At 37.5% G+C, this 27124-nt stretch overlaps 2 protein-coding genes across 3 annotated transcripts in view; one reads left to right on the forward strand and one right to left on the reverse strand.

Annotated features, from left to right (window-relative positions):
* Window positions 1–3784, reverse strand: part of VPS50 (VPS50 subunit of EARP/GARPII complex) — an 80251-nt gene extending 76467 nt beyond the window's left edge. For both annotated transcript variants that reach the window (XM_021551762.2, XM_021551761.2), the window contains exons 1-2: window positions 3631–3784; window positions 1298–1366 (exon numbers count right to left, since the gene is read on the reverse strand). In XM_021551762.2, coding sequence (XP_021407437.2) covers window positions 1298–1366; window positions 3631–3663 — 102 coding nt within the window. In that variant the 5' untranslated portion in view covers window positions 3664–3784. The remainder of the gene's footprint in view (window positions 1–1297; window positions 1367–3630) is intronic.
* Window positions 3785–6233: 2449 nt separating this feature from the next.
* HEPACAM2 (HEPACAM family member 2) lies at window positions 6234–26667 on the forward strand. Its single transcript, XM_077781251.1, has 9 exons — window positions 6234–6303; window positions 11782–12132; window positions 13252–13536; window positions 19533–19829; window positions 22676–22801; window positions 22883–22907; window positions 23030–23067; window positions 24376–24449; window positions 26551–26667. Exons 1-9 carry the CDS (start codon window positions 6234–6236, stop codon window positions 26665–26667), a joined length of 1383 nt encoding a protein of 460 aa, XP_077637377.1.
* The last annotated feature ends 457 nt before the right edge of the window (window positions 26668–27124 follow it).

Consider the following 27124-nt stretch of genomic DNA (forward strand, 5'->3'; position numbering starts at 1 on the left):
AACAATTTGAATATGGAGGTGTGACAATGCAAGTGCAGCATCATAACCATTCTCTCATCAAAACAGCTTGAGACTTTAATGACTCATGAGTTAAATAAAAACATCTATGGTTTGATATATGTCTGATAAGTCTACACTACACAGTGTAGACTTATCAGACATATATCAAACCATTACAGAATGGAAATCCAGCCAAGACACCCTACATCTACTTTTACCAGGAGAGACAACTTGGCAAAAAACTGGTTGCTCAGGGAGTGGCAGGAATCTGCAATTGTGAAATTTAAGTGATGGAGATGTGACAATTTTTTCAACATTGCTGCAACTGAATACTTTTGGTCGTTGATATCAATATATTAGCCACTGTTTAATAAAGTGTAAAGTAAATATACCAATTCAGACACTCTTACTTGATTTTTGAAATAGACAGCAATGCTAATTTTCTGATCTGCCTCAGCACAAGCAACATATTACACAGTAAGGGAGAGACAAAGAAACACAAAGGGTCTTTCAGTTTGATTTTTTAACTTTTGTAAAATAGGTCATCTAAATTCAAGTCGGTAATTTAAGTATTTTAATGGTTAAAGGCAAAGACCAAAGTCATAGAAAATAATAGACAACAACCACAGAAGTCTTGTGAATCCTCCTGTCAGATCAACAGGGAACAAGGAACAGCCAATTATTGTGACAATTGTTCCCTCACACACAGATTATGCAGTATGACTTGTGAGATGACAGTGAGCTAGCTTCATTTAAATAGTGAGATCCAAAAAAATACCAAAGACTACTGCTATCATAAAGATTTAACTTTCAAAGTAGAACATTAAGTTAATTATGTATGTTGAAGATTAAAATATGAAACTACAAAATACACTTACAGCACCAAAACCATGAAGAAACTAAATGTTAAGACTAGAACTATACAGGCCATCTACACAGCATCTATTTTCCAAAGTAAAAATCAAAAAGGCATTTTTCTTTTTTCTTCGTTTTTTTTTTAATTCACTCCAGCAAGAAACCTAAATAATATTAAGATCAGCATCCAGTGACAACTGAAAAGTTTCAAGAAAAAAAATTCACACAAATTCATTTGGAGTTGGTGAACTGATTTGTCTCACAGTTCTTAATTCTTCCATTAAAACATTCTAAAAGACTATCAGCAAGAAATAAAACTGAAAAAAGAACAACAGTAAAGCTGGTGTTAAGGAAGAAATGAAGATACAACTAAGTGTCATTTAACTATAAAATGAAAAATTAAAAACAAAGGGAGTGGGAGGGGAGGGGTGTTGTATCATACCTTAGTAAGAGTCCGAAAGTTTTCAATAGGACTGAGGTCATTAACACTCTCCTGAGGACTTCTTAGACCCTTTAAAAGAATTTTAATAATCAGTTAAGTTTGATTCCTTTATGTATCTTACAATCAAGTCTTACCTGATGTTTCATAGGTATCTACAGGTCCCGTAATGAATACTCTGACATGTAGCTGGAAGGCTAAGACCTTATTTTAGAAACATTTAAGCAAGACCACTGGTATATAAGTTATGCTCTACAAACGTATAAGCATTTCCAGTTTTATTCTGCAATATGTACCTTTTCAGTACAGCTCACTAACATTTTCTCTATAAAACTCACTCACACTCTCCTGTCAATGTCCAGATGTTATCTTAAATTTTAGAATGAGCATGTCTCCAAAAAACATAGCATACTTTGTTCCATTAACTTAAGGATTTAATGGAATCAAAACACTGAATTCAAGTTAGGTGCCAGCTACTCTATTGCAAGATTATTTCTGCTTGATGGCATATTTTTCTACTTGCAATATTCCACTACTAGGCCTGGCTTTCCCTATGTGAAAAGGTTGTATAATCCACACTAGCTTCTTTATATAATTATTACTCCTTAAAACACATATAGCCACATAAACAGCATGTATGTTTGTTGAATATCAAACATATTCACAATTTTCATAGAAAGATTTGGGTTAGAAGGAATCTAAAGATCAGGCAGTTCCAAGCCCTGCCATGGGCAGGGACACCTTCCACTAGATCAGGTTGCTCAGGGCCCCATCCAACCTGGCTTTGAACACTTCCAGGGATGGGGCATCCACAGCTTCTTTGACAACCTGAAACAGTAACTCACCATTTCAAGAAGCAATACCACATAACAGGCTGCTTAGTATATCTTCTGCCAGCTCCCTAGGCAGAAATTAATCTACACATTCAGGTTTCAGATATGGCTCTAACTCCAGCTTCTCTTGAAACTTCAGTGTGTTCCTGTAAGTCACAAGTTTCAGGCAGAATTTCCCCCTGCTCTTGTGATTGATGTTAACAGTATTTTTTCCAAGCCCTTTCTGGTCCTTGGTACCTATTTCTAAAAGGACTTGTGCAAGTACTATGTTACTTTATGGTGAGAAAGTTTGTATTTATTCTATGAAACTGATGAAGTGTTGTACATAATTTCAGTGCTAACTACTACATTTGACAACTGTTTCATCCTCTCAAGACGCAAAACCTCTCCATTCTGATTCTCAGATTTTGTTGCACGTCACTTCAAAACATCCTCCCACTGCAGTTGCCATCATCAAAGATGACTCACCTCTACGCATCAGAAATTCAAAGAACAAGCAAAGCAACTACTGCAGTTTCTTATACTTCACACAAAATCGTCCCAAGTCCTCTCAAAAATATGCAGTTCTAGTGACTCAGATCCAGAAGAAATAAAAGGTTCCACTTATTAAATGGTAAATGGAACCTAATCCTTCCAAATGACTGAAAATTGCTTAAGTTGTTATCATTTGCAGAAAACATCATATCCACACTGGGCAGGCCTCCCAGCACTCCTCCTAGTCAAACTGAAAACAAATAATGTAACCCTCTACTGAAGCAGAACAGATTTCGTTCCACTTTCACACAAGTGTTCATTTTTAAGACCTGCCTCCTGCATAAGGATCACAACTCTGAGGGCATAGTTTTAGGGGGAAAAAAAGCTTCTGACTTTCCCATGATTTTCTATAGCTATCCGGAATATCTGACATGGGCGACATAGGTGATTTTTTTAAGTTCTCCAATTAGACACAAATAAACAGGCTTCTCTTCAGGGTTATCTTATGTGTGTAACTGGAATGTTCTGCTGACACACTTCCTTAAAATTACTCTCAATCTTAGAACTATTGGTCCAAACATAGGCTTAGATCTACATAATTCTGGAGACAACAGGTACAAGTAGCAGACAGCAGTGAACTGACAGACACACACCGAGTGCTCTGGCACACACTCACTATGTGCCCACCCAAATATGACCCTGGCACCTTCTCAGCTACGCCTCCCTTTGGACAAAAAGCATTTGCTGCCGGACAAAGCTACGTTACAGAACAATTTTGAAATTATATGTCAAAAAAGCAAACTGACAGGGGCCCGCCCTGTCATCTTCAACCACCATGTCTCTGTTGTGACACGAGCTACGCGCTGGCACCTGCGCACGCTTCCATTTCTCGCAAGAGAGAAACACGGCGGATGGCGTGCAGCCCGCACGCCCCAAGCCTTCCCTCCCCGGCAGGACTCCGGCGGCTCCCCGGAGCGCCCGGGCACGGCGGCCCCGGTACCCCGCCGCCCCCCGAGAAGAGCCGCTCACCTGGCGGGTCATCAGCGACTTGATCTTCTGCATGATGGCCCCGCCGCCCGAGCGCGCTCAGCGGCCGCGCAAGGCGCCGCGGCACGGCGGAGCCATGTTGGGCGCCACCTGACCCTGCCGCGCCCGCCCGCGGCTCCCTGGGAGCGGCAGTGCCCCGCCGGCCCGCCCGACTACAAGTCCCGGCAGCGCGGCCGGCAGGGCGGGCCCGGCCGCCGGGGTGGGCGGGGTGCTTGGGCACTGGGACCTGTGTAGCTTTGGGTGTGCTGAGCTCAGGGGGTGAAACGCGGCGAGCTGGAGAGAATTTCCTGGTTGTCTCGGGTTCTTTCGGGCGTTACGCGGAGAGCGCGTCTAGCCTGTTGGCGGGTGATGATGTAGTTTTGCGTCGGCAAAACAGGCTTGTGTCACGCTTATTTACTTGTATTGATAGCAGCTTTAAAAAACCACGCACACCAAAACTCACCAGATGGTTTTTTAAATCTAATTTATGCCAGCACGAGAAAATAAATAATTTATCCTACAGTCTTTGCTTGAGTGGAGGCAGCATTCGGCGGTGTGACTACCTGCAGAAAAGGGGGTTTTTCCATCCCCTGTGGCGTGGCTGTGCCTGCAGAAAAAGGGGTTTTTCCTTCTGGAGGGCACATAGGTCAGCTCGGCGTGTTTCCCGATCGTGCTGTCCCTCAGCGCCCAGCTGCTGCTGTGCTGGTGCAGGGCAGGGCAGGTAGGAGCAGGTGTCTGTGAAACAACACACTGACAAAGGGAGGGTCGGGAGCCATGGTCCCGCCCTGCTTTCCTTGGCAGGAGCTCATTACTTTCTGGCTGCCATTGGAAATACCCTGTAATTGTTTTGTGGAAAACCTCGAACAAGTTTAGCACACAACAAAGTTACTTCTCATTAATAAAGTAACGAAAATTTGCAGAATGTTGGTGCTGCAAGTAGTGTTGCTTTAATGTAGTTGATTCTATTCAAGAGGGAGGTTTGATTTGTATTAAGTCTAAATGCCATTTAACAACTAGCACAAGCTACAAGTCTCCTGAAAAGAAAATCTGTTTTTCATATGCACATTTGTGTGGGTTCGTTTAAAACTTGCAGTATATTAATAACATCAAGAATATATTCAAATGCTGGAAATTACAGGACACAATGGGGCATTTAAAGTGCCAATACAAGTTTTATTCCAATGCTAAAGGTCCCATTATTTCAGTTAGAAGTTAGTTAGCATCTATGACCAATATTTTGTTACATGGTGAAATCAAGTAGATAATAATTTCTAATCCAGGTTTTATGAAAGGTTGCAATTTGATATATCAAACCTACAGTTAGGTGGATTAAGCAGCTTCTGAACAACAACAATCATGTGGGCAGGACAATGGAGCCAGAAAGATTTTGGGAATATGTGAAATACCCTCTTCATCTCCTGACATATGTCAGGTGGTGATATTATTTCTGGTGGGATCACTGTACTTCTGCTTTAACCTGGAATAACCCTTATGTTTCTTATATCGGACCTGGAAACATCTGGGTGTTTTCACCTCTCTTTAACTAAGGTAAAAATTGGGTGTTCATCCCTTCTGATAGGGAGTTTAGCACCTTGCTGGACCCCTGCTCCTAGCACATAGTGAGGGGGAGGCAATTCCTTCCTACCAGTTGCTCCTGCACAAAGCAGAATACAGTCTAGCCTAATATTTGTCAATCCGTAATAGTCTGCCTAAGTGCTGTTTAGTGAAAAATATTGTGTGGTTTTGTATGGCTAAACCATCTCTGTCACTGCTAATATTTGCTGTTGCAAACTGTTACTGCACAGCTCTGGGAGGGTTTGTCCAGTTTGCTGCTGATTTGTATGGTGGGTGACAGCTTTGGACAAAATCCAAACCCTACATTAATATTAATTTAAACAGTTGTAAGGTAATGGAGAAGAAACAAAAATCAGCAGTTAACAACTGTAGTAAGCTGTCCACTCTAGCCATAGGATTTTCATTTCAAAAATGTCTCTAGGCACTCGACATCGTGTGTTGCTTAGAGAAAGGGAATTCATTCTTTGCTGAGTTATACTTATGTTAAGGAAAAAAAAATACAGAAAAGTTACAGGCTTGAAAGTGCTAAGAAAAAAAATTAGTAAGGCTCTTTATCAGCTGTTTAATGGTGGTTTTTAAAACAGAAAATGAGAGGCTGTTCTTAGAAAAGTTCTGAAAAAATATTCTGAATACTAATTTTAGTTTGAAATAAGCATGTAGCATCACAGTATTTTTTATGAAACTGTAACTAAAGGAAGTTAATAACTGTATAACCTGTTCACTTGGTGCGTTTACTTACTCCTATTAATTAAATGTACTTTGTATTGTGTGCCCCATTTATTACATTCTGTGTCATATTTGCTGTGACTGCTGGGGAAGGGTTATGATAAAGTCAGAGGCAATGAAGATGGGTCCTCATCTAACAGGTGCTCCACTCCCTTTGTTCTTTGTATACACATATTCAAATCACATAAGGCAGGGGACAGGGTAGGACCTGTTAACTCATTGCTGATTTCCCTAGCAAATAAACCAGCAGCTGCAGGTCCAAGCCCTGGCTTAGTGCTGAGAAGGTGGCATTTTTGTGGGACAGGATGCTTTCATGGAGCCCTTTAGCCAACTTCTTTTGGGACTTACAGTGCAAAATATATTTTCTGCTTGTAGGTAAGATACAGTATGAATTATATTTAATTGTCATTGTGGAAATGTGAATTGGTTCTATAAGATTTATCTTTATCAATTTAAAGATATTTCTGTTGTGTTGGCAGATGTTTGATTTCAGGAAGGTAGCCTAGCTGTTAATCAGATAGTGGCACCTTGTTTTGGGAGTGAAGCTAAAGTTTTAGCAGCTGAACAAAAAGGAGTGCTGTACATAATCTATATGTAAAACTGGGCATTGATTAAATATTCATAGTCAACATGTAAAACAGGGGTATTGATTAAATACATACTCTTACATTTTATTGAATAACATATACATTGTGTATTCTTTTTAACCAGTAAGACTGGACAGATTCTAAACCAATTAGACAGAAACTGTTACACACTTGTTTAAAAATTTATTGAGACAGCATTGTTACATTATTTTTCACTTCTTTATTATTAAATTTATATGTAATATCTAAATGTAATTGGTATTGAAACTAAATTAAGCTTTTAATCAACTGAAGAATATCTCCCCATTAATAGTACTTTTGTTTGGTTAATAGTACTTTTGTTTGGTGACTGGGTGCAGTTTTTGTACATGTGCATTTGTTATCCATGTAATGGATAAAAAATAGATGTTCCATGTACTTTGACAGAAATATCCTCTGATCAAATGTTAGAGAAGTTTAATTCTACAAACTATTGTAATTACCTTTTTCTATATTTAATTGGTTTTGTAAATGTCAACAGAGGAAATATGTAATATTACAAATCTAGTGCATCTTCTAATCTTTCATGTATAGGAACAACTTTTTTTATCTTCTTTTTGAATCTCACAGTTCTAGCATATTATAGAGTCACCTAGTTTCCTTGATTTTGGGCTCAATACTTTTTCAAGACTTTTGGCTTCATAATGATTGATGTTTTATATGATGATTATTGGATCTCTTCTTTAAAAATGAAAAATATTTGGTTGATAAAAAATAGCGATTTTGTGCTTTATCTACTTTACCACTTTATTGGATATTTTTCATTAAAATCCTGCAAGAGTAGTTGTCATTCAAGCAGAGTGCTTTGAGTACAGGTTTATTCACCAAGAAGCCTTACATCCTTACCCAGGAAAAGTGCTGCCCATACTTCATATCATGATGAGAATCAGGTGCATGACACAAAGGCCACTGAAGGCATTGACCTCAGCAAATAAGATTAAATCCTGTAACAAAGCTCAGTGGAACTTTTTCTTGGGCAAAAATCCTAATCCAGGGAAGAATACTCCCAAATTTTCCATTATATAAATGGAGGTATAGAAATTGCAGCTTTCCTGGGCCATTATATCTGGGTTGTTTGGATTTTTTTGTTCCATAAATAAGCATACTTGTAAAACGGGGGGAAAATTTCACTGATCTAGTGACATTTTGCATCAAGTTCAGGAGAGCTGAAGGGCTAAATGAACACTCTGGTGAAAAGCAATTGAGAATCCAAACTCACTTTGACAAGGAGATGTGCATGTTAAATTCAGAGAATGCTAAAATCTCGCTAAGCAAGTTTCAGTTTATGCCATAAACTCAAAAGTTATGCCATAGTTTTTTATTTAAACTAAAACTGCAGCCCTTGTTTTATGTCAACAACAATTCTGTTGTGCTTGCTAATACTGGTGATAGCAATGTGAAATGGAAGCAAAGCACAGATCACTGAGCTCCAAATGGAGGTCATTTTGTACAGCTCTTAAAATCATTATACAAAAATTAGGTCTTGGAATTTCATCATCTTGGGAAAAAAAGTGCATTATATATGTAAAGCAGTAGGGATAGGCTTGGATTTTATGGGATTTGGGCCTGAAAAATATTAATTTAGTTTGACACATTGGCTTGATTTTGCTATTAACTTTAATTCAAGGATTAGTCATAACAGTCTCCAGTTTAAATTAAAAATCAATATTAATCTAATTCAAATGAATCATAGAACACTTTAGGTTGGGGAATACCCTAAAGAGTATCAAGTCCAGCCATAAACCTAACACTGCCAATTCCTCCATTAAAGCATATTCCTGCGTGCTGCATCTACACATCTTCAAAGTATCCCAAGGGAGGATGACTCTACCACTTCCCTGGGTGTCCCATTCTAATGCCTGACAACACTTTTGATGAAAAGGATAACCCTCTCAATAAAGAATATCCCAGACTGCAGAAGACCTCTGCTAAGACCAGAATATTTCCATCACTGCTCCCATAAAACCTTTGCCTTTGACAGAGCACCATTATCTAATAACTTGCCCCAGTCTCAGGCTGCCTTCTCCCTTGCCCTGCCAGCCATGGGGAAGCTCCTATGGGATGTTGGCACTCCACAAAATCCCCCCAGCAAACCCAGAGAGACCGACAAGAACTGGAGTTATCCAAAGGCACTCCTTGAAGGGGTTGAGGGGAAAATGGGGTTTCTGGCCTCACCACCTCTGATCCCAGCTAAAAGACTTTCCTTAATTTCAGATCAAAGTGTCTTTCCAAGACATTACACAGAGCCAATTTTCCCTATAAATCAAGTTGAAAAAAGTTAATTTGCAGTTTCTATTCCAACAGTTTTTAGCTGCTAAGAAAAACATTTTCCAGCTCTGATTCTCTTTTCATTACAGCATAATAATGCTGTTACCTTCCATCGTGGTCATCCCAGTTATCCTGGTGCTCACAAGACCTGCTTAGGTTATGCTAAGTTTTTGCACAAACAGATCTGTGAGAAATATTATTTGTTTTCCATAGTTTATGATTGCACTGCTTCTTTTACTGGTATGTTGTCCAACAGCACAATCACCCATTGACAGCTAAATAAACCCAAAAATTGAACAGCATCAGACATAAAGAATCAGTAAGTATATGGACAGATCTTCTAATTACAGATGGCTCTGTGTTTGAGATGTGTTTGACTTTATTCCAGTTGATCTAAAAATTAAAATGGATGATTATATAATTGGTAGGTAATACGAAATAGATCTCTAGCATTAAGTATTTAATGAAGGATTCTACTGAGGAGTTTCTCTCTTTTCCAAGTGGACAACAGCAGTTTAAATCTGATTTGTACTGTAATGTTGTCAGGGAGCATATTAACATCTGAGAAGTGTTAGAAAAATCAACAAAATACTTAATATCCTGTTAATCAGAGTCTAGAAATCCTTGAAGAGTTGTGCAGTGTTAGAAAATTGCAAGAATAACAGGGTGCAAATTTTGTTAAAAAGGGGTAGGGGAGCAGTCTTCAGTTTGATGTGCATCATCTGTTTTAGGTTTCTCATCTAGAAAGGTAAGCATGTAATGATCTCTGTCCTATGTATCCTCCACTTCAGCCATTCCACATTTTTTCTACACTGTTCCTCTTTTTTTTACCCTGTTCTCCTCCTATCTCAGCTGAACCCCAGCCAGTCCTATGCGAATTAAAGTCCATGCAGCCTGAAGCCCTCTGCCTGCTTCCTCCTTAGCCCCATTAATGGGGGCTTGCCAGACTTACTGTCAAAGGATTTCATTGTCTTTTTTTATATTTCCCTGTTAGTATTCTGCAGCATTTTCCTTTGGCTTCCCTGCCATGCCCTCAGAAATGCTGTAAGCTATCTTTAGCTGAGTGTAATATTGCTCAGCTTTATGAAAAGGGAAGCCAGACACAAAATTACTTTTTTGGGGTAGGTTCTGTACAGCACTGCTGGCTACCCAGGAGCCAGTCCACTCACACTCCAGGGTACCTCTGACGTTAATTACTGGCATTACTGCTGCATCTGTAACCACCACTCCATTTTGTGTCCCCACCCTCATCCTCAACAAGTTTGCTTTGCTATTACCTCGTGGCAAGCAACTGTGCACAGAAATTTGATGCTTCTAACGCAAAAGACATGTACAGATACCACATTATAATACTGAATTTATGTTTTTCTTTGTTTTCTGTCACATACGTAGGAAATTAGACGTAAATGAACCTTTCACAATTTCTGTCATAAAGAATAATGATATGAAAGTAGGAAATGTGAGAAACAAAGTTAACCCTGCATTATATGAATGAGCAGAGTCATATATTTTTCATACATTGCTCCTTCTGCTCTTCCCTACCCATCCAGCTCTTTCCAGATAGAAACATGTTCCATGGACATCAGGTGGGAAGTTACTTTTTCATTACAGATATTGGAAGCATGTCAAGAATCACAGAATCTCAGGTTTGAGGGATCTCAAGGATCATCAAGTCCAAACAAAAATGATCATTAGCAGGAAAAGAATAGATGGTACATGGTGAAAGCATTGCATGTTGTCCTGGGCAGTGCATTCTCAGTCTCCAGTGTGTTCTTATTCAGTAGCAGATGGATTATTTAAATAACAGTTCTTACGTTTCTTACTTATAAGAGGTTGCTTTTTTCCTAGAGTTTTTTTGCCATTTGCATTGTGCTTTTTAGCAGTATTGAACACAAATCTGAACAATCAAACCTGCAAGTAGAGTTAATTGGAATTGCATCTTGAACATACTAAAATGTTTTTATATGTATTTTGAAAAATATATATTTATATTTTGAATTGGTCATCCAAATTGAGTCTGTATTTTTGTTGTTAATTTTTTCTAGGCTTAAATTATTCATCTCTAAAGTCCTATCAGTTGAAATGGTGTTGTGAGATCAGTTCATTCATGTCAATGTTGATTGCTGTTTTCATGAGTGCCATGGAAAAGTTAATGTGAAAATCAATCACTTCGTTTCTACATTAAAGCTTTATTAGTGTTTTATAAATATGTCTTAAGCCAGGACAAGGAAAAATTATTTTTAAAAGGTATGGGAAAGACAATGATTAACCAAGGAGTTGCCTTTTTGCACCATAACAGAGACAGAATTCTTGGAAAACAGAATTAATCATGTGGCTGTGAAAAAGTCACTTTTGTGCATATCGAGAGCAAGGCTTAATTCTGGCAATCTCCTAAGACTGGAATACTTGAATTTTGCAAGCTTTGTAATGTTTCTTGAATTTAGTCTTAAAGGTAAAGAACAGTCAGCAATAATAATTACATATAGTTTTAGTCAGAATTCATGAAAGTGCGGTTTGTCAGATTTTCAGTCAATTTCTCAGTATAACCGGCAGGGTACCTAAGAAGTCCTCTGCAGCTGAACCAACCCAGAAAAAATCCTAAAAACTGAGTTTATAATCCAAGACTGTTAAACAGTGTAAGACCTAGAAATCCAAAATATTTTAAAGGGAAGATATTTTATACATTAAGGTAAATGTACATTATATATACATATTTTGGCCAAACTTTCAACAGTTTTGGCTTTTTGTAGAATATGAGGCTAGAACTCTGTAGTTAGATGCAGCCACCAAGGTCAATGAGCTCTTGCCCCTTTCATACTTAAAATCTGAGTTATAACTAAAATATGTGAGTTTTAGCCTTCAAAGTTTTTTCACTGTAAGAATTTCTCATTTGAGTTTCCTGTGGTTTTCATTTGTATTTTCGGTTTGTTTATTTGTTTATTCTTTCATTTTTATGCAGGGATTTGTTCTGCCTTAAAATTGACAGTACCATCTCATACCATCCATGGTATCGAGGGGCAACCACTTCATCTTTCTGTTGACTACAGTTTCAATGCTACAGCTTCTGAAATCCAGATAATTTGGCTTTTTGAGAGGTCTCAAAGTAATCCAAAATACTTGCTTGGCTCTGTAAATCAAAGAGTTGTTCCAGACTTGGAATACCAGCACAAGTTTACCCTTATACCACCAAATGCATCTTTGAGGATTAATCCATTGCATCTCAGTGATGAAGGCAATTACATTGTAAAAGTCAATATCCGTGGAAATGGGACCATAGCTGCAAGTCAAAAGATTCAAGTAGCTGTTGATGGTAAGTTAATAAAGGACAGTATCTTCATTTTGAAAATAAAATTACAATAGGTTTGAAGTCCTGGTTCTTTGTATCCAGTTACAATGGTGTCTCATTTAAAGCAACCATAAATAATAAATGCAAACTATTAAGTTATGTTTTTTTCTACTGCTCCTGGAGGGAATACTAAAATACGTCATCTTTAAACAAAATTAATATATTGATTGATGCTTCTATATCATAAGTAAAAAACTTAAGAGGTATAGAAACATTTAAGATTATATTAGACAGACTTCCAAAAAACTAAGATCTCATAAGTTTCTGCTGTGCTTTCATGAGGCAGCATTGAATTTGAAATAGTTTTTTTTCCCTAAACAACTTTACCTCGGGTAACAAAGAGGAGCCATTGACTTTTGCTGGTGACTGTAGTCTGTAAAAGAAGCCCAGATCTGAATTCATAAATTTACTGAATTTCCCTCTTTAGACTCTGCTCTTTCTATTGGGAACTGGGAAAAAAAAATTGAAATGGGAAAAAATTTATCTAAAAGAGCAACAAGAGCTTCTTTAATTTATGGATTATACAGAGGGAGCCCTGTAACTGAAGGGTTCAGAGCTGGAAGGAATGAGACGAACGACATCTTGAGGTGACAAAGTTGTAGCTGCCATTTAACTCCCAAACCCACCCCAATCTGCAGACATCCTCATGACAGATTGCCCAGATTTCAGTGATGCCCAGTGTGGGCAAAGCTGTGGGCAGTCATGCTGAGAGGTCACACACCTCTCAGCAGTGGGCAGTGGGCATGTGGGCAGTGTCATGCTTTGTGCTCTTTTCCTTTCTGTGGACTCAGTGATTGCCTCAGTATATGAGGCAAGAGGCCAGGGTACACGACTGCTGCCTTTATCCTATTACCAGTAATATAAACAGTCTGGTTTTATTTATGTCCCATAACAATTCTTACAGTCACCAGCTGAGAATATGGCCTTCTTTTTTTAACCTTTAACTACATTTAAGAGATAAAATTTGAAATATTAGTAATATCCAGGGAGAATGATGATTGCTATTTGAATCATGTTGACCATGAAGACTGTAATATAATGGCTTGTCACTTTAACAACTCTTCTTATTGCTTTATGTTACAGTTCCAGTCACAAAGCCAGCTGTACATACTGAACCATCTTCAGGAGTAGTGGAGTATGTAGGGAATATTACCCTAAAATGTACTGTGGATAGAGGTACAAGGATAGCTTACCAGTGGATGAAAAATGGGAAGCGTCTTCATGCTGGCCCTAATTATACCTTTTCATCAAACAATGCTACACTTCTAATTGTTCCTGTAGTAAAAGAAGACATTGGGAATTACAGCTGTCTGGTATCTAACCCTGTCAGTGCAATGGAAAGTGAGATAATTGCACCAACCATATATTGTGAGTATATAAAATATTCATTATTATCTTTGTATTAATTATTTTGCTGGAAGGAGTGCCTCCAAATATGAAAACAGGCAGAAAACAGGGGAGTCAACACTGTATGTGAGCTTGCATTAAAAATTATCTTGTTTGCAACAGCTCTAACTTTAAACAGGATAATAAAATTATTCGGTGTTGTGTAGTTGTGAAGATCAGTCTCCACTGCAGAATTCAAATAGAAACTTCAAAATTTCCACAGATATCTTCAGATGTGACTCAAAGGAAAAAAATAATGAGATAATTGTTATAAATGAAGATACCGAATAGTAGCAAAAAGCTAAGCACGGGAAGGACCAGGCTGAAGGACTGGTATTAGTGTGTTTCCTCAAGATCATTTCAAGTCCTGTCTTTTTCAATACTTCCATTAATGACACTAGAAAGAAGATAGGGAGTATCTCAATGAAGTTAATTCATTTTATTAAATAGGAGAACTGAATGACTTTGACAGAGTAATAGGGCTGGGATGAGATTTGCTAGCAATTAAATAAATGGGCATGCCTTTTCAGAGAATAAAAAACATGAACTTCTGCTGATAAGATCAAGATTGATTAGAAAATAATCAAGGCAGTGAGCCTAGGTGATTGAGCTATCACAAAATATCACAGTATGATTCAGGCATAAAAAGACATATTTAATTCTGGGGGAGTGAGAAATGTATTTCCAACAAGGAAACAAGGGGAATGCTAATGGCACATAGAAGATAACACCACATGTGCAATCATTCATGCAGTCCCTGCAGATCCCAGAATGCTGATCTTGAACTGGAAAGAAAGAAAGACAGGAATGGAGAAGAGACACAGAAACCTCAGTCAGGCTTAGCAAAATTAGAATGGAAAGAAATTATTACATTCTATATCAAATGGGAAGCATGAGGGAGTAAGAAGAGTTGCATAAAGTCCATTTTTGACAGAAGAGTAAACCTTCAGGTAGACAGGTATTTTGACTGGAAATGAAGGCACCTGAGAAACTAATTGAGTTGGAGGAAACAAAAGATTGATTTAATCACCATTCAACAATTATACAATAAATCTTAGAGCCTTTTCATTTTGGTCCATGTCAGGAATTCTCAGTGCCTCCTCAGTTTTCAAGTAGCACATGCTACACATATCTCACTTGCCATGCCCTAATCCTTATGTCCTCAGGGGTTGAATTTTCCTTCTCAGAGGAGAGCTGAAATTTGAAAGGCCAGGACCCACTTTGCCACCAGTCCTATTCAGCCAGTTTACCCAGTGGCCCAGTCTGGAAGGGACACTGCAAGGACGGGAACTGAATTCCTGTCCAGTCAAGGGCTGGTGCTCATTCCTGCTTTCTCCAGGCTCTGGCAGCTGGCAGTTGGTAGGCAGCCCATGCGCAGCTTGTTGTGGTTGCACTACCAGCATATTCAGAACCTACATCTCAACCTCTTATATTTTCCTCCTCCTCCTTGCATCTCCTTTCATCTCTGATTATCTCTTCTGCTAGTTGTTCGGGGTTTTTTGTTATAACTTGGAAGAATTAATTGGAAAAGGGGATAACTTGCATCTGAAGTATGGAGGGGAGGAGGTGTCTCTACACTGCATCAGGAGAAGAGAAAAAGACAGCCCAAATGAGCAAGGATTAACAAGGACGTTGTTAGATATGAGCTGATATAAACTTATATGTAGCTTATAAAATTGACAGCAGCGCAGACTTGAAGATGAAGAAGCAGTTGCAAAGAGTCCTAAACAGGGCAAATATTAACTGAGCTTCCATCTCATTAGACAGAGGAATCATGATAATTAAGAAAATAACCAGCACTGATGGAGTTTTAACTTATCATTACTGCAATTTTAAAAAAAAGTCAATCATATTCTTTCCTCAAGGTAGCACATTTTTATATGCCTGCTTTTGTAAAGTCACAATCTCAGCTCACTTATGTGCTTAAAGTGCTAAAAATGGGACCTGAAGGTGTACGAACCAGCTTCTCTACTGCGTTTCTCACTTTAATGAGCTGCGAATTGGCCTTATACAGGTCTGTCTTCAAAGAGTACCTGCATAAGAACTTGGGACACTGTATCCAGCCTGAGAGCCCCTACCCATGCAATGAAGTCAGGTCAGGCTAGAAAAACATCTGCCACCCTTGCTAGCTTTCAGACAGCTCTGTTCGTTGCACAGCCCATGTGAGATTTGAATTTCTGATCTGTTATACATAGAATTGTCTCCAAAGCACTGATGGCACTCACAGGTGTCTGGAACACCTGGTCTGAAAACATGTGTGCCCTTCAGTCCCAGCTCTGGTACTGCTTCCCCCTGTTCTTCCTCATCAATTACACACATTTTTCAGCAAATTTGAAAAATCTTTCTAAGTTCTAAGCTAGAAACCTGGTTTTGACCTACTGTTTACTAGAATTTTAAAATCTCAAAGTTAGTTAAGTGTCCATATTTCTTGAATCTTTTGCTGTTTAAATGGTTGTGATATACAGTTTTATCAAAAACCTTGAGATTCACTTTTTCTCCATGCGTGTAAATATTATTGTACATGCATTTTCTGAATGTCCTTCATCAGAACTGAGGATTTGCTTTGTGCACAATATAAAATCTGAAAAAAGGTATTAAGAGCAAACAATGCAATGCTGAAAGACTTCAAATACCTGTGGTATTCTCTACAGTCAAGTCAGTGATGGGAGTTGGAGTCTTACTTCCCGAACTGTATGAAGTCACCTAATTTGGCTCAACCTCTGCCTCCAGAAGTACTTTGTCTCCCAGCTCCCAGTTGTCAATAACAATCCAGAACTAGCCCCAGGATCTCTCTCTGCCATATGTCATTGCTGTGGGGGCGTTGCTGGAGGTGATAAAGAAAAGGTCACTCACGGTAAATACCTGCCATCTGCTTGGAAACTGTAACAGTCTCGTAGTGATGGGAGCAATTGAAAATATTCCCATGGAGCAGTAAATTATTACTCAGAAATATTGATTTATTATTTTACACATAATTTAGTTAACTGGTTTTACTGAGACAAGAGGCAGTTTTCTGCTGAGAATACTTGAAAGGGTAGATAGAGCTGAGGGATCCATGAAGGCTATCATTGTGGGTTGTTGCTGAGTATGAAAAGTGTTTTTTAATTCATGTCTTATTAATATTATCCTGTTTCTCCATTAGTTACGATGATAATGCATCCTGGAACATGGCTGTTGCAGTCATGTGACTCAGAAATAAATTATTTCAAGACTGGAAGAAGCTACTGTCCTGTAGGCTGCAGCAGACACTGTTGTACTGGGTTGAACTCAGCAGACTAAGTGGGATTTTCTTCCTCAAGTCTTCCAAAAGATAGAATATGCTTACTAGTAGAGAGAGAATGGTTAATTGCCTACTTTTCAGAATCATCCTTGAAGCTGTGTATGTGTCAGTTACCCATTGTTTAGGGACTTTGATGTCCGTAATGCCCAGGAGAGGCAAAATATTGCTCCAGGCAAAGCAGAAGGGTTACCTAATCCTTGTGTTGGCTTCAGCAAGGAATGCCACTTTTTAGATTTTGCAAGGATTTTAAGATAACCCCTCTGTTTTTTTCCAGCTTACTTCCCCAGCCAGTGTGTGTCAGTGTTTGTATAATGATTTCTTTCAACTTGCATCTTCCATTAAAATATAGTTCTCAGTGTTATCTCTTTATGTTGCACGGTTATGATACTGATAGAAAAGCAAAACTCAGTTCCGATTCTTTTGCAGACCATGGCAAAGCACCAACTACAGTGAGGAGAGCATGGAAACCTGTCAGCTCTTCTTACAATAATCTATGTTAACACATATCAAAGTCATATTATCAGTGAAAATAAAAGCTAATTCTCCAAAAATGGGAGAATTGGATTGGAAGAACCACTAAATTGCTCTGAAAAGTAAAAAAATTATGTTCCTGCCTATACATATTTTGTGAAGGGCTTTAATTCATTTATGAAAAATGTCAAAGGCCAGTACATCCCTTCTCCTTTCAGATCTGAAAAAAAGGGGAAGTAAACACCTATAAGAGCTCAGCTCCGGTGAAAAGCACCACTTCCACAGAAACATACAGACCAAGTGAGGCCAGCCAAGCCAAAACAGTGGGTATAGGTCTGTACTTCACAGAAATGGTCATTACAGGACCAGGTGACTCTTAGAGATGATAAATCAAGTGACTCAGGAATTGCAGAGCCTGTGAGGAAGCAGTCCAGCATCTAGAACTTAAAGAAAAGCCATGATTTTTCAGAGTGGCCACTGTAATGTAGGTAGAAGCAGCACTAATTCATGCTGAAGTGAATTTGTGTTGCATTTCCCAAGAATTATGTCAGCCATTCTTTAAAATGAGACTGCAAAAAGCTTACCTCTAGGAAATAAATAGAGGAAATTAAAAGATTGACAAGTTTATGTTGTGAAATAGGGGTATTTACTTAAAAGTGGGCTAAACTGAGGTCATATGTGGTGGTCTATAGTCTCTTGTCTAAGACTGAACAAACAGAAATAAACACAGAGGCACACACAGAATGGCCTGGTTTGTGTTGTGTGGTAGTGGCTTAGGTGTTCTTGAAGAATAAATGAGTCTCATAAAAAAAGGCAAACAGTAAATAGAAGTATTAGAGAAGTATTAGAGAACATTCTAACATGGTCCTGAATTTCCTGGTGGGAAATAAAGTCTTAAATATACAAGTGTGCAGCATCATGTAGCAGGGATACAGATCATGTAGCTCACCAGCTACATAATCTTAATTATTCCAGACAACCACATGAAGGTGGAAATATTACTAGATTCCCCTGTCTGCAATGGGCACAGTACTGTGTCTCTTTTGTGCTACACCATTCTGTATGAGGCAGCTTTACTGATCTTCAGGGATCCTACCAAAATGATACTCTGCATATTTTCTTCTTTTGCTCTGTCATATTAGGTCTGTGCATTTTTAATAATTCATGCAAGTCCTCAGGGAATTAATAACATTTAAATGATTAGGGGGGATTGGTTTTGTTTTTTTTAAACTAGAAAAAGTTATTTAATAAGGCACACTTCAATAATTATATTCTCTACATAAATTTGTATACTTCAATAACTGTAAAAATAATTTTAACATATAAAGATATAAAAGCTCCAATGATCTGAAATGTTCTAATAAAAACAGCATGAGAAATATTCTTATATTTAAGTATATTGTTTCCCTTCTCATTTTCCTATGCAGGTTGCACTAAAAATACTCATCTGCTCAATTTTTTGCGTAATGAACACAAGACTGTACAACAACATATGCTTCTTCTAATTATATTCAGAAAAACAACTTTCAGCACAAGAACTTGTCCTTTGAAAAAGCATAATTATAGTAGAAATTATTTAAGTATTTTAAATTATTTAATTATTTAAGGTATTATTTAGTAGTACAAACTTACTAAAATAGGGGGAAAGTTAAAGTTTATTCTAGCAGTCATTTATGGAAATTTTTTGTGCATTCTTCTAAAGCACACCCCACTCAATATTATACCTGTAAGTTAGTTCCCTAAATAATTTTTATACTGTAAATTATATTATAAATTTTATACTGTAAATTATTGCAGTGAAGTTAACATTAGAAGGCCAATTTTTTTACTTTTAAATTTGTAGGGAAATTGGGAAAATACTTATGCCATTAAGTTTGGCATTGAAGTAGAAATCAAATATGCTTCTGAAGAAGACATGCTCCTTTACTTCATAGATCCAACTGATTTCAGTTTTCATTCTTTTTATCATGCTGAGAAATACATACACCCATGCTTTGTCCTTAATCAGCAATTGGACCAGTATTAAGTGGGTGTAGCCTGAGCTAAGCCTAGCACAGATCCAGTTATTGAACAGAAAACCTTTTCATTGAAATGACTGAATGCCAGCCATTCTAAAGTCTAGTCTAACTTAAATATTCTAACTTTAGAGATACACTTCTGATTAATTTTTAATTATATACTTTGATTTTCTTTTTCCCACTGTATTTCTCCTTTTCTCCCAATGCAGATGGACCTTATGGACTAAGAGTCAAATCAGACAAAGGTCTGAATATTGGGGCAGTGTTTACAGTTGACGTGGGGGAGGTTGTACTGTTTGACTGCTCAGCAGATTCAAATCCACCAAATACTTATTCATGGATCCAAAGGGATGACAATACCACTCAAGTAATCAAATATGGACCCCATCTGGAAGTTATATCTGACAAAGTGGCCCAGAGGACAATGGAGTACATGTGCTGTGCTTTCAACAATGTGACTGGAAAACGAGATGAAACTCAATTCACAGTTGTCGTTATGTCTGTAGGTAAGAATGTAACTTCACTGTTGTAAAGTGTAACATCTGAGTAGATGCCCCAGGAAAAGGAAGTAATTCTTAGAATATGTATGAAATTTAGGTCTTGCTAAAAATATAGGAAAGGGGCTTTTGGACATTCTGTAGGATACAGGTTTTACTTGCTGTATGACACAGCTTGGAACACAACCCACTAAGACACTGAAGTTTTGTGGGATTTTATTGAAAATTTTCATGTAAATTATTTCCTTGTCATATTTATGAATCTCTGGATTGATTGCTGGGTTCTGAAGAACACATACCTTCATTGCTCATATGGTATTATCTCAGTTCCTGTATGGTTGTGTTCAATATTAACAAAGCAGTTTTTGAGAAAATCTCCAGAAGCATAGAGCAAAGAACAAGATATCAAGGAAGTCTGATATCTCTTTAATACAGATGGATACAAGTATTTCCAGATAAGGAACATATGCTATTAATGTTCAACAAGAATTACTAGATTGCCTGTTAGAAAATTTAGCAAAGCAATTTCACGTGGGCTGAGCAAACAGCTAACAAATTTGTTCATCTGGCAAACAAGAAGGTATGTCCATGATTCAGGCTACTTACTGATTCATCTTGAATCCAGTATGCTGAGAGGAAGATGGGTTTCAATTTCATAGTAAGAATACTGCACTGAAAAACTAAATATTGTCGTTAGTAGTGAAAGAAAATGCAACCAAAACTATGTATTTATAGAAATTAACATTACATTTCTCCAGGAAGTTCATATAAGATATGATATTCAGCTGAGATTTCCTTTCAAAGGCCAAAAAGGAGGGAAGACTCCACGGCTTCCTGGTTGGTTGCACTTAATAGATTCCCTAATTACAAATATTTTACTTACATCTTATTAAGACATTTTCTCCAGTGTATTTAAAAATAGAAAAAGGTCTTTTGCCCCTCGGGAGCCATTTTCTTTTTCATGAGTGTTTATTCAAATATCACTAAATGGAAATGTCAAGGCTACACCTTGCAGAGCAGCACTGACTGATTCTGAGAGGTATGAATTCACACGCAATTCATTCTCAGCAATGCTGCTCATGCTAAATTCTCATTGCAAGTAAATAAACATACTAACCAAAGACTATGAAAATTGTCTATATTCTTTTTGCTCACCCTCATAATCCTAGATACAGAGGCTGGACTATGGCAACCAAAATAGCGGAAATGCCACTTTCAGTAGCAGCAAGAACTCTGATGTTTCAGAAGATCTTACACAACTTCCCTGTGGGACAGAAACTCACCTATATGGTGCTATAGACAGATGCCTAATTAATCCTAAAAAAATATCTACAAAACAATTCTTATAATAAGTTACAATTATATCAATAGTTGCACTAAGTTGTTACTAATTTTCAGCCAAGATACTAAGATGAGGTGTCTTGTGTATGCCAGTCATTGCTCATTTTTCAAGGTTAGTCAGCTTGAGTGTGTTAAATGCATGCAAAGAGCATGTCTTTGTTTTCTGCACTGATGTATCTATGGAGATGTGATTTATTGAGTCTACATTTGAAATTAATCACTTTGAAGAACAATATTAAGGACTCATCTGATTCTCCAGCATTTGGTCTTTTTCTTCCTAAATAAACCAGTACACTGAAGGACTATTAAAAAAAATTGGTGAAATTGCAGTGATTTATTTTCCCATCTCTTTAGGACATATTTGTCTAGGAATCCTTATATTTAATCTACATGAAAACCACTGTACATGTAGCCAGCACAATGCCAGTGAATTACAGGGAGGTGTAAGTAGATGTAAGCAGCTCTCTGCACAGGAGTTCACATCCAGCTAAATAATATGCATTTTAATTGTACTAATAAATCTGGCACTAGCAAATATGCAACATTAATTTACCTCTATGGATCATGATTTTTGTCCTTTAATTACATGAATTCTGCACAATTCAGGGCAAAAGGAGGAAATTGAGAGTGCACAAGCAAATACGTCTGGTATTTCCTAACTTTCACATTCTTGTCTTTGTAAATTAATTACAAATGTTTTCCATGTGCTTCTAGGTATGTAATTATATGCAATTTGTGTATGTGTTGTATCAGAAAATCCTGCTGGAAAAGTCTTGCTAATGCATAGCCCATCAAAAGACTTGAGCAAAGGGAAGAAATATTTTGAATATATTAAGATATGAATACAGACAACATGGTGGAGTCCCCATCCTTGGAGGTGTTTAAGGAAAGACTGGACATAGAACTTAATGCCAAGTTGGTCTTTGGTCATAGGTTAGACATAATGATCTTAGAGGTCTTTTCCAGCCTAAATGACTCTGTGATTCTGTGATAATTTATTGGTTTCAGATGTGATTTGATAAATAACCAGACTGCCAGTGATCTAAAAATCTTTACAGAAAGTCTAATGGGTCTTTTGTCTTCTCCTACTTTATAGCTCCCAACTACTAGGAGGATTTCCCTCCAATCTAGCACAAGTGACTCTCTCATCCTCTTTTTTGGTAGTTCAGTGTCTCTATACCACAAGTTATAATATGCATTTTCTTTTTTTTTTTTTTTTCTTTTTTTCTCATGCTGTAATTTGTGGCTTACATTTGCTGACTTCCATTTAGATCTATGCACTAATCTGCTTGGAAGTGTTTTCTGATATGCATATAATTGATTTTTCAGTTCAGGAGATCTGTGGGAAAAAATAAATATTACTCATTCACAAGACACAAACTTTGCACCTGTTTTATATCTCTCTTCAGGTTTACTTGTTTCAGAAGAATTTTAAAAGATGCATTTTTCAGTGTCATTGTAGCACATTGTGAAGAACAAGGAACTAAATCCAGTACTCATCTTCTTTGTCACAGGGTTGGAAAAGCTGGCCCAAAAAGGAAAATCTTTGTCTTCTCTTGCAGTAATAACAGGAATTTCATTATTTTTGATCCTAGCTATGGCCTTTTTATTCCTATGGAAAAGATATCAGCCACATAAAGGTATGTAAAAGTTAAGCAAAGTCCATTTCTTCTTTTGGACCATTGAAGCAAAAGGAATAAATATTTTTTTCTTCTTTTCAGTGATACAACAGAAGCTACAGAGCAGGTAGAAAAACAATTCATCTTACTTCTAAAAGTACTTTCCATCCAGAGAATTGCATTTTATCATACTAATTTTCTTTCCTTGGATTATGACATCAAACTTAGAACCATGTTTATGTTTTCTAGGGCAGAAGCTGATTACAGAAAGGCACAGGCATTTTCAGGTAATCCTAATGAAATAAGTGTGAGCATAAAGTCAAAGTCCATTTCTGAAAAAGAAAAATAGCATCACAAAATACAGAAAAAAATAAAAGGAAAGGAAGAAAAGTGTGTTTTTATGTTCGGAGGCACACCTCTATGATAGCTTAATTAAGATAAGACCTAAATTGAGAAGTCAGCATGGATTTAGCTCATGCCTGGAGCTCATAGCAGAATGTACTGTTGTCTTGAATTCTACCTATTAATCCCAGTATTCTGGTATTGGAATACCTGTATTCCACTGTTGTCACCAATATTACTTAAATCAGTGCTATTGTGGGGTAGCAGTAAGAGGTGATACACCATGGAAGGATTGCAACTGAAAATGTTCTGGCATCAGTTGTTACCAAAATCATGAGTTAATGACATTGCAGTATATATATATATCACCTTCTATCACATCCTATACTGCCTTTCTCTGTGTTATCAGGACCCAGAGTGTTTTTTTTTTTTTTTCCCACTGCCTCTTTTCCCTCCACAATACTTAGCACCTGATCCTAGGCAGGAGATGTGAGAGACCATCCTTTGGAAGGAGATCACATTTATTCCCATTCCTTTCTACCAAAGCATCAGAGCAGACCATAAACTGCTACATGCACAAGTAGAGGGAAATATATGTAACTTAGGAAGGTAGGACATTCACTTGAGCACAGAAGGTCCATCAAAGTCATAGCAAATAATAGAAATTCATCATTGTTTTTGGTGCTGCAGCCTTTGATGTGAAATGCTGCCCAAGAGACAACCAAGAGCCTCACATCTCGTGGAGAGTGGGAGGGTAGACTAACTACACCTAAATACACCTAGATACAATTTGTATCTGAAGTCCCAAATAATAATAATGTGGCATCTCTAGGTACCATGTTCCCTTTTATTATTCTCAAAATTGTAAAATATTCAGGTGGTACTGCTTCACTACACTGTGAATGTGCTGAGTTTATTTATTCAGCCTCTTTTCTATGGGAAATGAAAGTGAATTGGTCATTTTAGCCTTCCAGAATAGAGAGTATGAATGTCTCCACCAAAATTGTTGCTGAGGTTAGCAAGAGGCTGCACACTGGGTACAGGGTGTGGGAGATCACCAAGTACCATTCACACCAGCTCTGCAGCTGTCCTGCCTCACTCCTCACCAGTTTAGGAGCTCAGCAGGGAAGTAGAAAGCAGATCACATAAGCAGTATTTGGGTGTTTCAAAAATTAGGGCAAAATATCTTGCCAGTCATTATTTTCCAGGTTCATATTAACATCTCTTTTTTAAAATCTTTGTTCTAACTTTAGGACATGAAAGTGCTTTGGATGATTTTGGGATATATGAGTTCATCACTTTTCCAGATCTTACCAGTGGCTCTAGGGTATGTGCTTTTACATCATAAACAGACAGTTTCTCTTCTATTTCCCTAGGTATACTAAATATCTGTACCAGAATCCTTCTGTAGTTTCACTTCTGTTGCTTTTTACAGATGTCTGTAGGACACCATATTCATGGCTATTGGTCACCCAGTACTTGCTCTTTCTTTCCTGTGTTATTAGTTCAGTACTTCATAATCAACACAGTGAAGTAAGGAATAACTAAGCTCTAAAGACAGCACTCTCCATTCAACTACCCTATATTAAAAGAATATTAGTAATGCTGGGAAGCTGAGCAGCACTGAACCACTTGTGTCACACAGGCAAGTGTACTGTTGTGATGCCATTTTCTCCCTTGACCCTAATATTTCTTCTCATGCAACATTCAGCCCTGGCAGTGCAGAAAAGTGTTGGGGGTTATTTACAGTGTAAATATAAAATAAGTCTCAGCTGTATGTGGTTGGTTTCATGTATTGTAGGGTGGGAGTTAAGCATAGGAATTTTGCTAGCAGAAAAGAAATCCTGCAACATTTGCTGCTTCCTTGCATTGTGTCTTTTCTGACACTACTGCATAACAGTTGGAGACCATTCTGATATGGTGTAAAAGGACAATAAAAATATCAGAAATAGGGCCACAAAATTTAGGGACAATGGTAAAACTGGGAGGAAAGAGAATAAGACTTTGCCTTTGCTAGGGAAAATTGCCAGCAATGTAATCTTGTAACTTTGGAGAACATCAATCTGTTCAAGTAAGGGAGACCTCTTAAAGCATGGTCAGTGTCACATTGCCACACCTAATTTGTTTTTATGATTAGTACTTGTAATACATGATGTCAAAAAAAAGTCATAGATTAATTTATCTTCTCTGATGGAGTTACATGTTTGAAATATACATTTATAGGGCTAAAGTGCTACTGCAAATGTTAGTGGAGAGGACAGGCTTTTACAGCAGCAGAGATAAAAGACTTTTAGAAAACAGAGCAGCTGAACTGTGTCTCTTACAGTTTGTGCCAGTAAGAGGCTTATTAAGTTTAGAGATCAGGCCCTAGATCATTACAGCCTTAAGCATACTGTGATATACTAAAGAAGGTATATTTCAATTAAATAAATTCTTTACTTGTAAGGATGGTGAGGCAACTAAAAGTTGTCTCAGTGGCAGATGCCCCATCCCTGGAAGTGTTCAGAGTCAGACTGGACTGTGAGCAACCTGGTCTAGTGAAAGATGTCCCTGACTGTGGCAGAGGGGTTGGAACTGGATAATCTTTGAGGACTTCCAAGCCAAACCTTGTATATCCCTGAAGCTGATCATATCACAATATCACATTCTTGGATCAGGGATCAGGGCCTTAGTAGGTCAGGAGGGAGAGGGCAGTGACAAGAACAACAGGACAGATGTACAAGCAATGAAATATACTATAATTTCCAGTAAAATTTCAAGGAACAGGAGAAACTCCACTCATTTATTTTCAGCTATTCAAATGTACAACATTGCAGGTAAAGTCAGCTTTTGTCTCATTTAGTCAGCGGAGAAAGGGGGAAATAAGAAGGTGGAGATAATTAAGAACTGGAGGTTAGGTATAGACAGAAAGACTGGTAATTCCTTATGGATGTAGAGTCTAGGTAAATCTATTGTCATGACATGAGAGGAAATTAATATACTTAACATGCTGAACAATCAATATTACTTGATTTATGGAAATTCCATGCATTTCTCTCTCTTTGACAGGCTGGTGGGAATTTTATGCTGAACCCAAGCCTGGAATATTTACTGCATTTTTACCATCTGTTCTCCTGCTTTTCCCTTTATTAAATGCTTCTTTCTTGACTTGTGGTACCTTAATATAAAGTATTTGCTGTATTAAATGCAAAATCTGCATCCTAAATCTTTTAAGGGGCTAAAAGAATTTAAAACTAATAGTTGTCTCAGTATTAATGTGATGAGAACTTACTCAAAATGAAATGTAAACTAGAAGAGATTACCTGTTCAATCCACAATCAACAATTTGATAAAAAGTTTAAAAAATTCCAAGTTACATTAACAGTTTAATTTCTGTTGAATCTTTTCATATTTGTATTTACAGTAGGAATATGTTTTGTTGGTTTTAGGTTTCAAGTCAATCTGTTCCTGGCCCTGACTTTGTCGCAGGCCAGGATATGCTAAGTACGGTTTATGAAGTTATTCAGCACATTCCTGAGCAGCCAGAACAAGACCACCAACAGTAAGTTACAGACGGTGCTCACTCACATGGTAACTCAAAGACAAATACTTTTGCATCCAGAACAATTTACATTTTGGTAGCTGTTTTTTGATTCCACTGAGAGGATTATGGAAGGAAAGATATAAACTGCCTTAATTCCTTCACCATTTCCTATCCAATCCCCCACTTTTCCTCAAGGCTTCAGTCTGTTGTTTCATTACCCTAGTTTTGTTAAAGTGTAAAAAAGAAAAGGTGAGATCTTCAAACACAGCTTCAAATTGAAATTCCCACTTAATTTAATAGGGCACTGAAACATCAGCACTTCCTACTGAATAGGTTAAATATTCAATCAAAGCAGTTTAATTGGTAGCATGGCCTTCAGACCTCTCAGCCATGTGCCAAGTAGAGTTAGTGGGGGTTTTTGCAATGTTGAAACTAGTCAGTTGAGTAATAATCAATGGTTGTTACAATAGTCACTGAAA

Source organism: Lonchura striata, chromosome 1 (assembly GCF_046129695.1).
Source record: "Lonchura striata isolate bLonStr1 chromosome 1, bLonStr1.mat, whole genome shotgun sequence".
Classification (NCBI taxonomy): domain Eukaryota; kingdom Metazoa; phylum Chordata; class Aves; order Passeriformes; family Estrildidae; genus Lonchura; species Lonchura striata.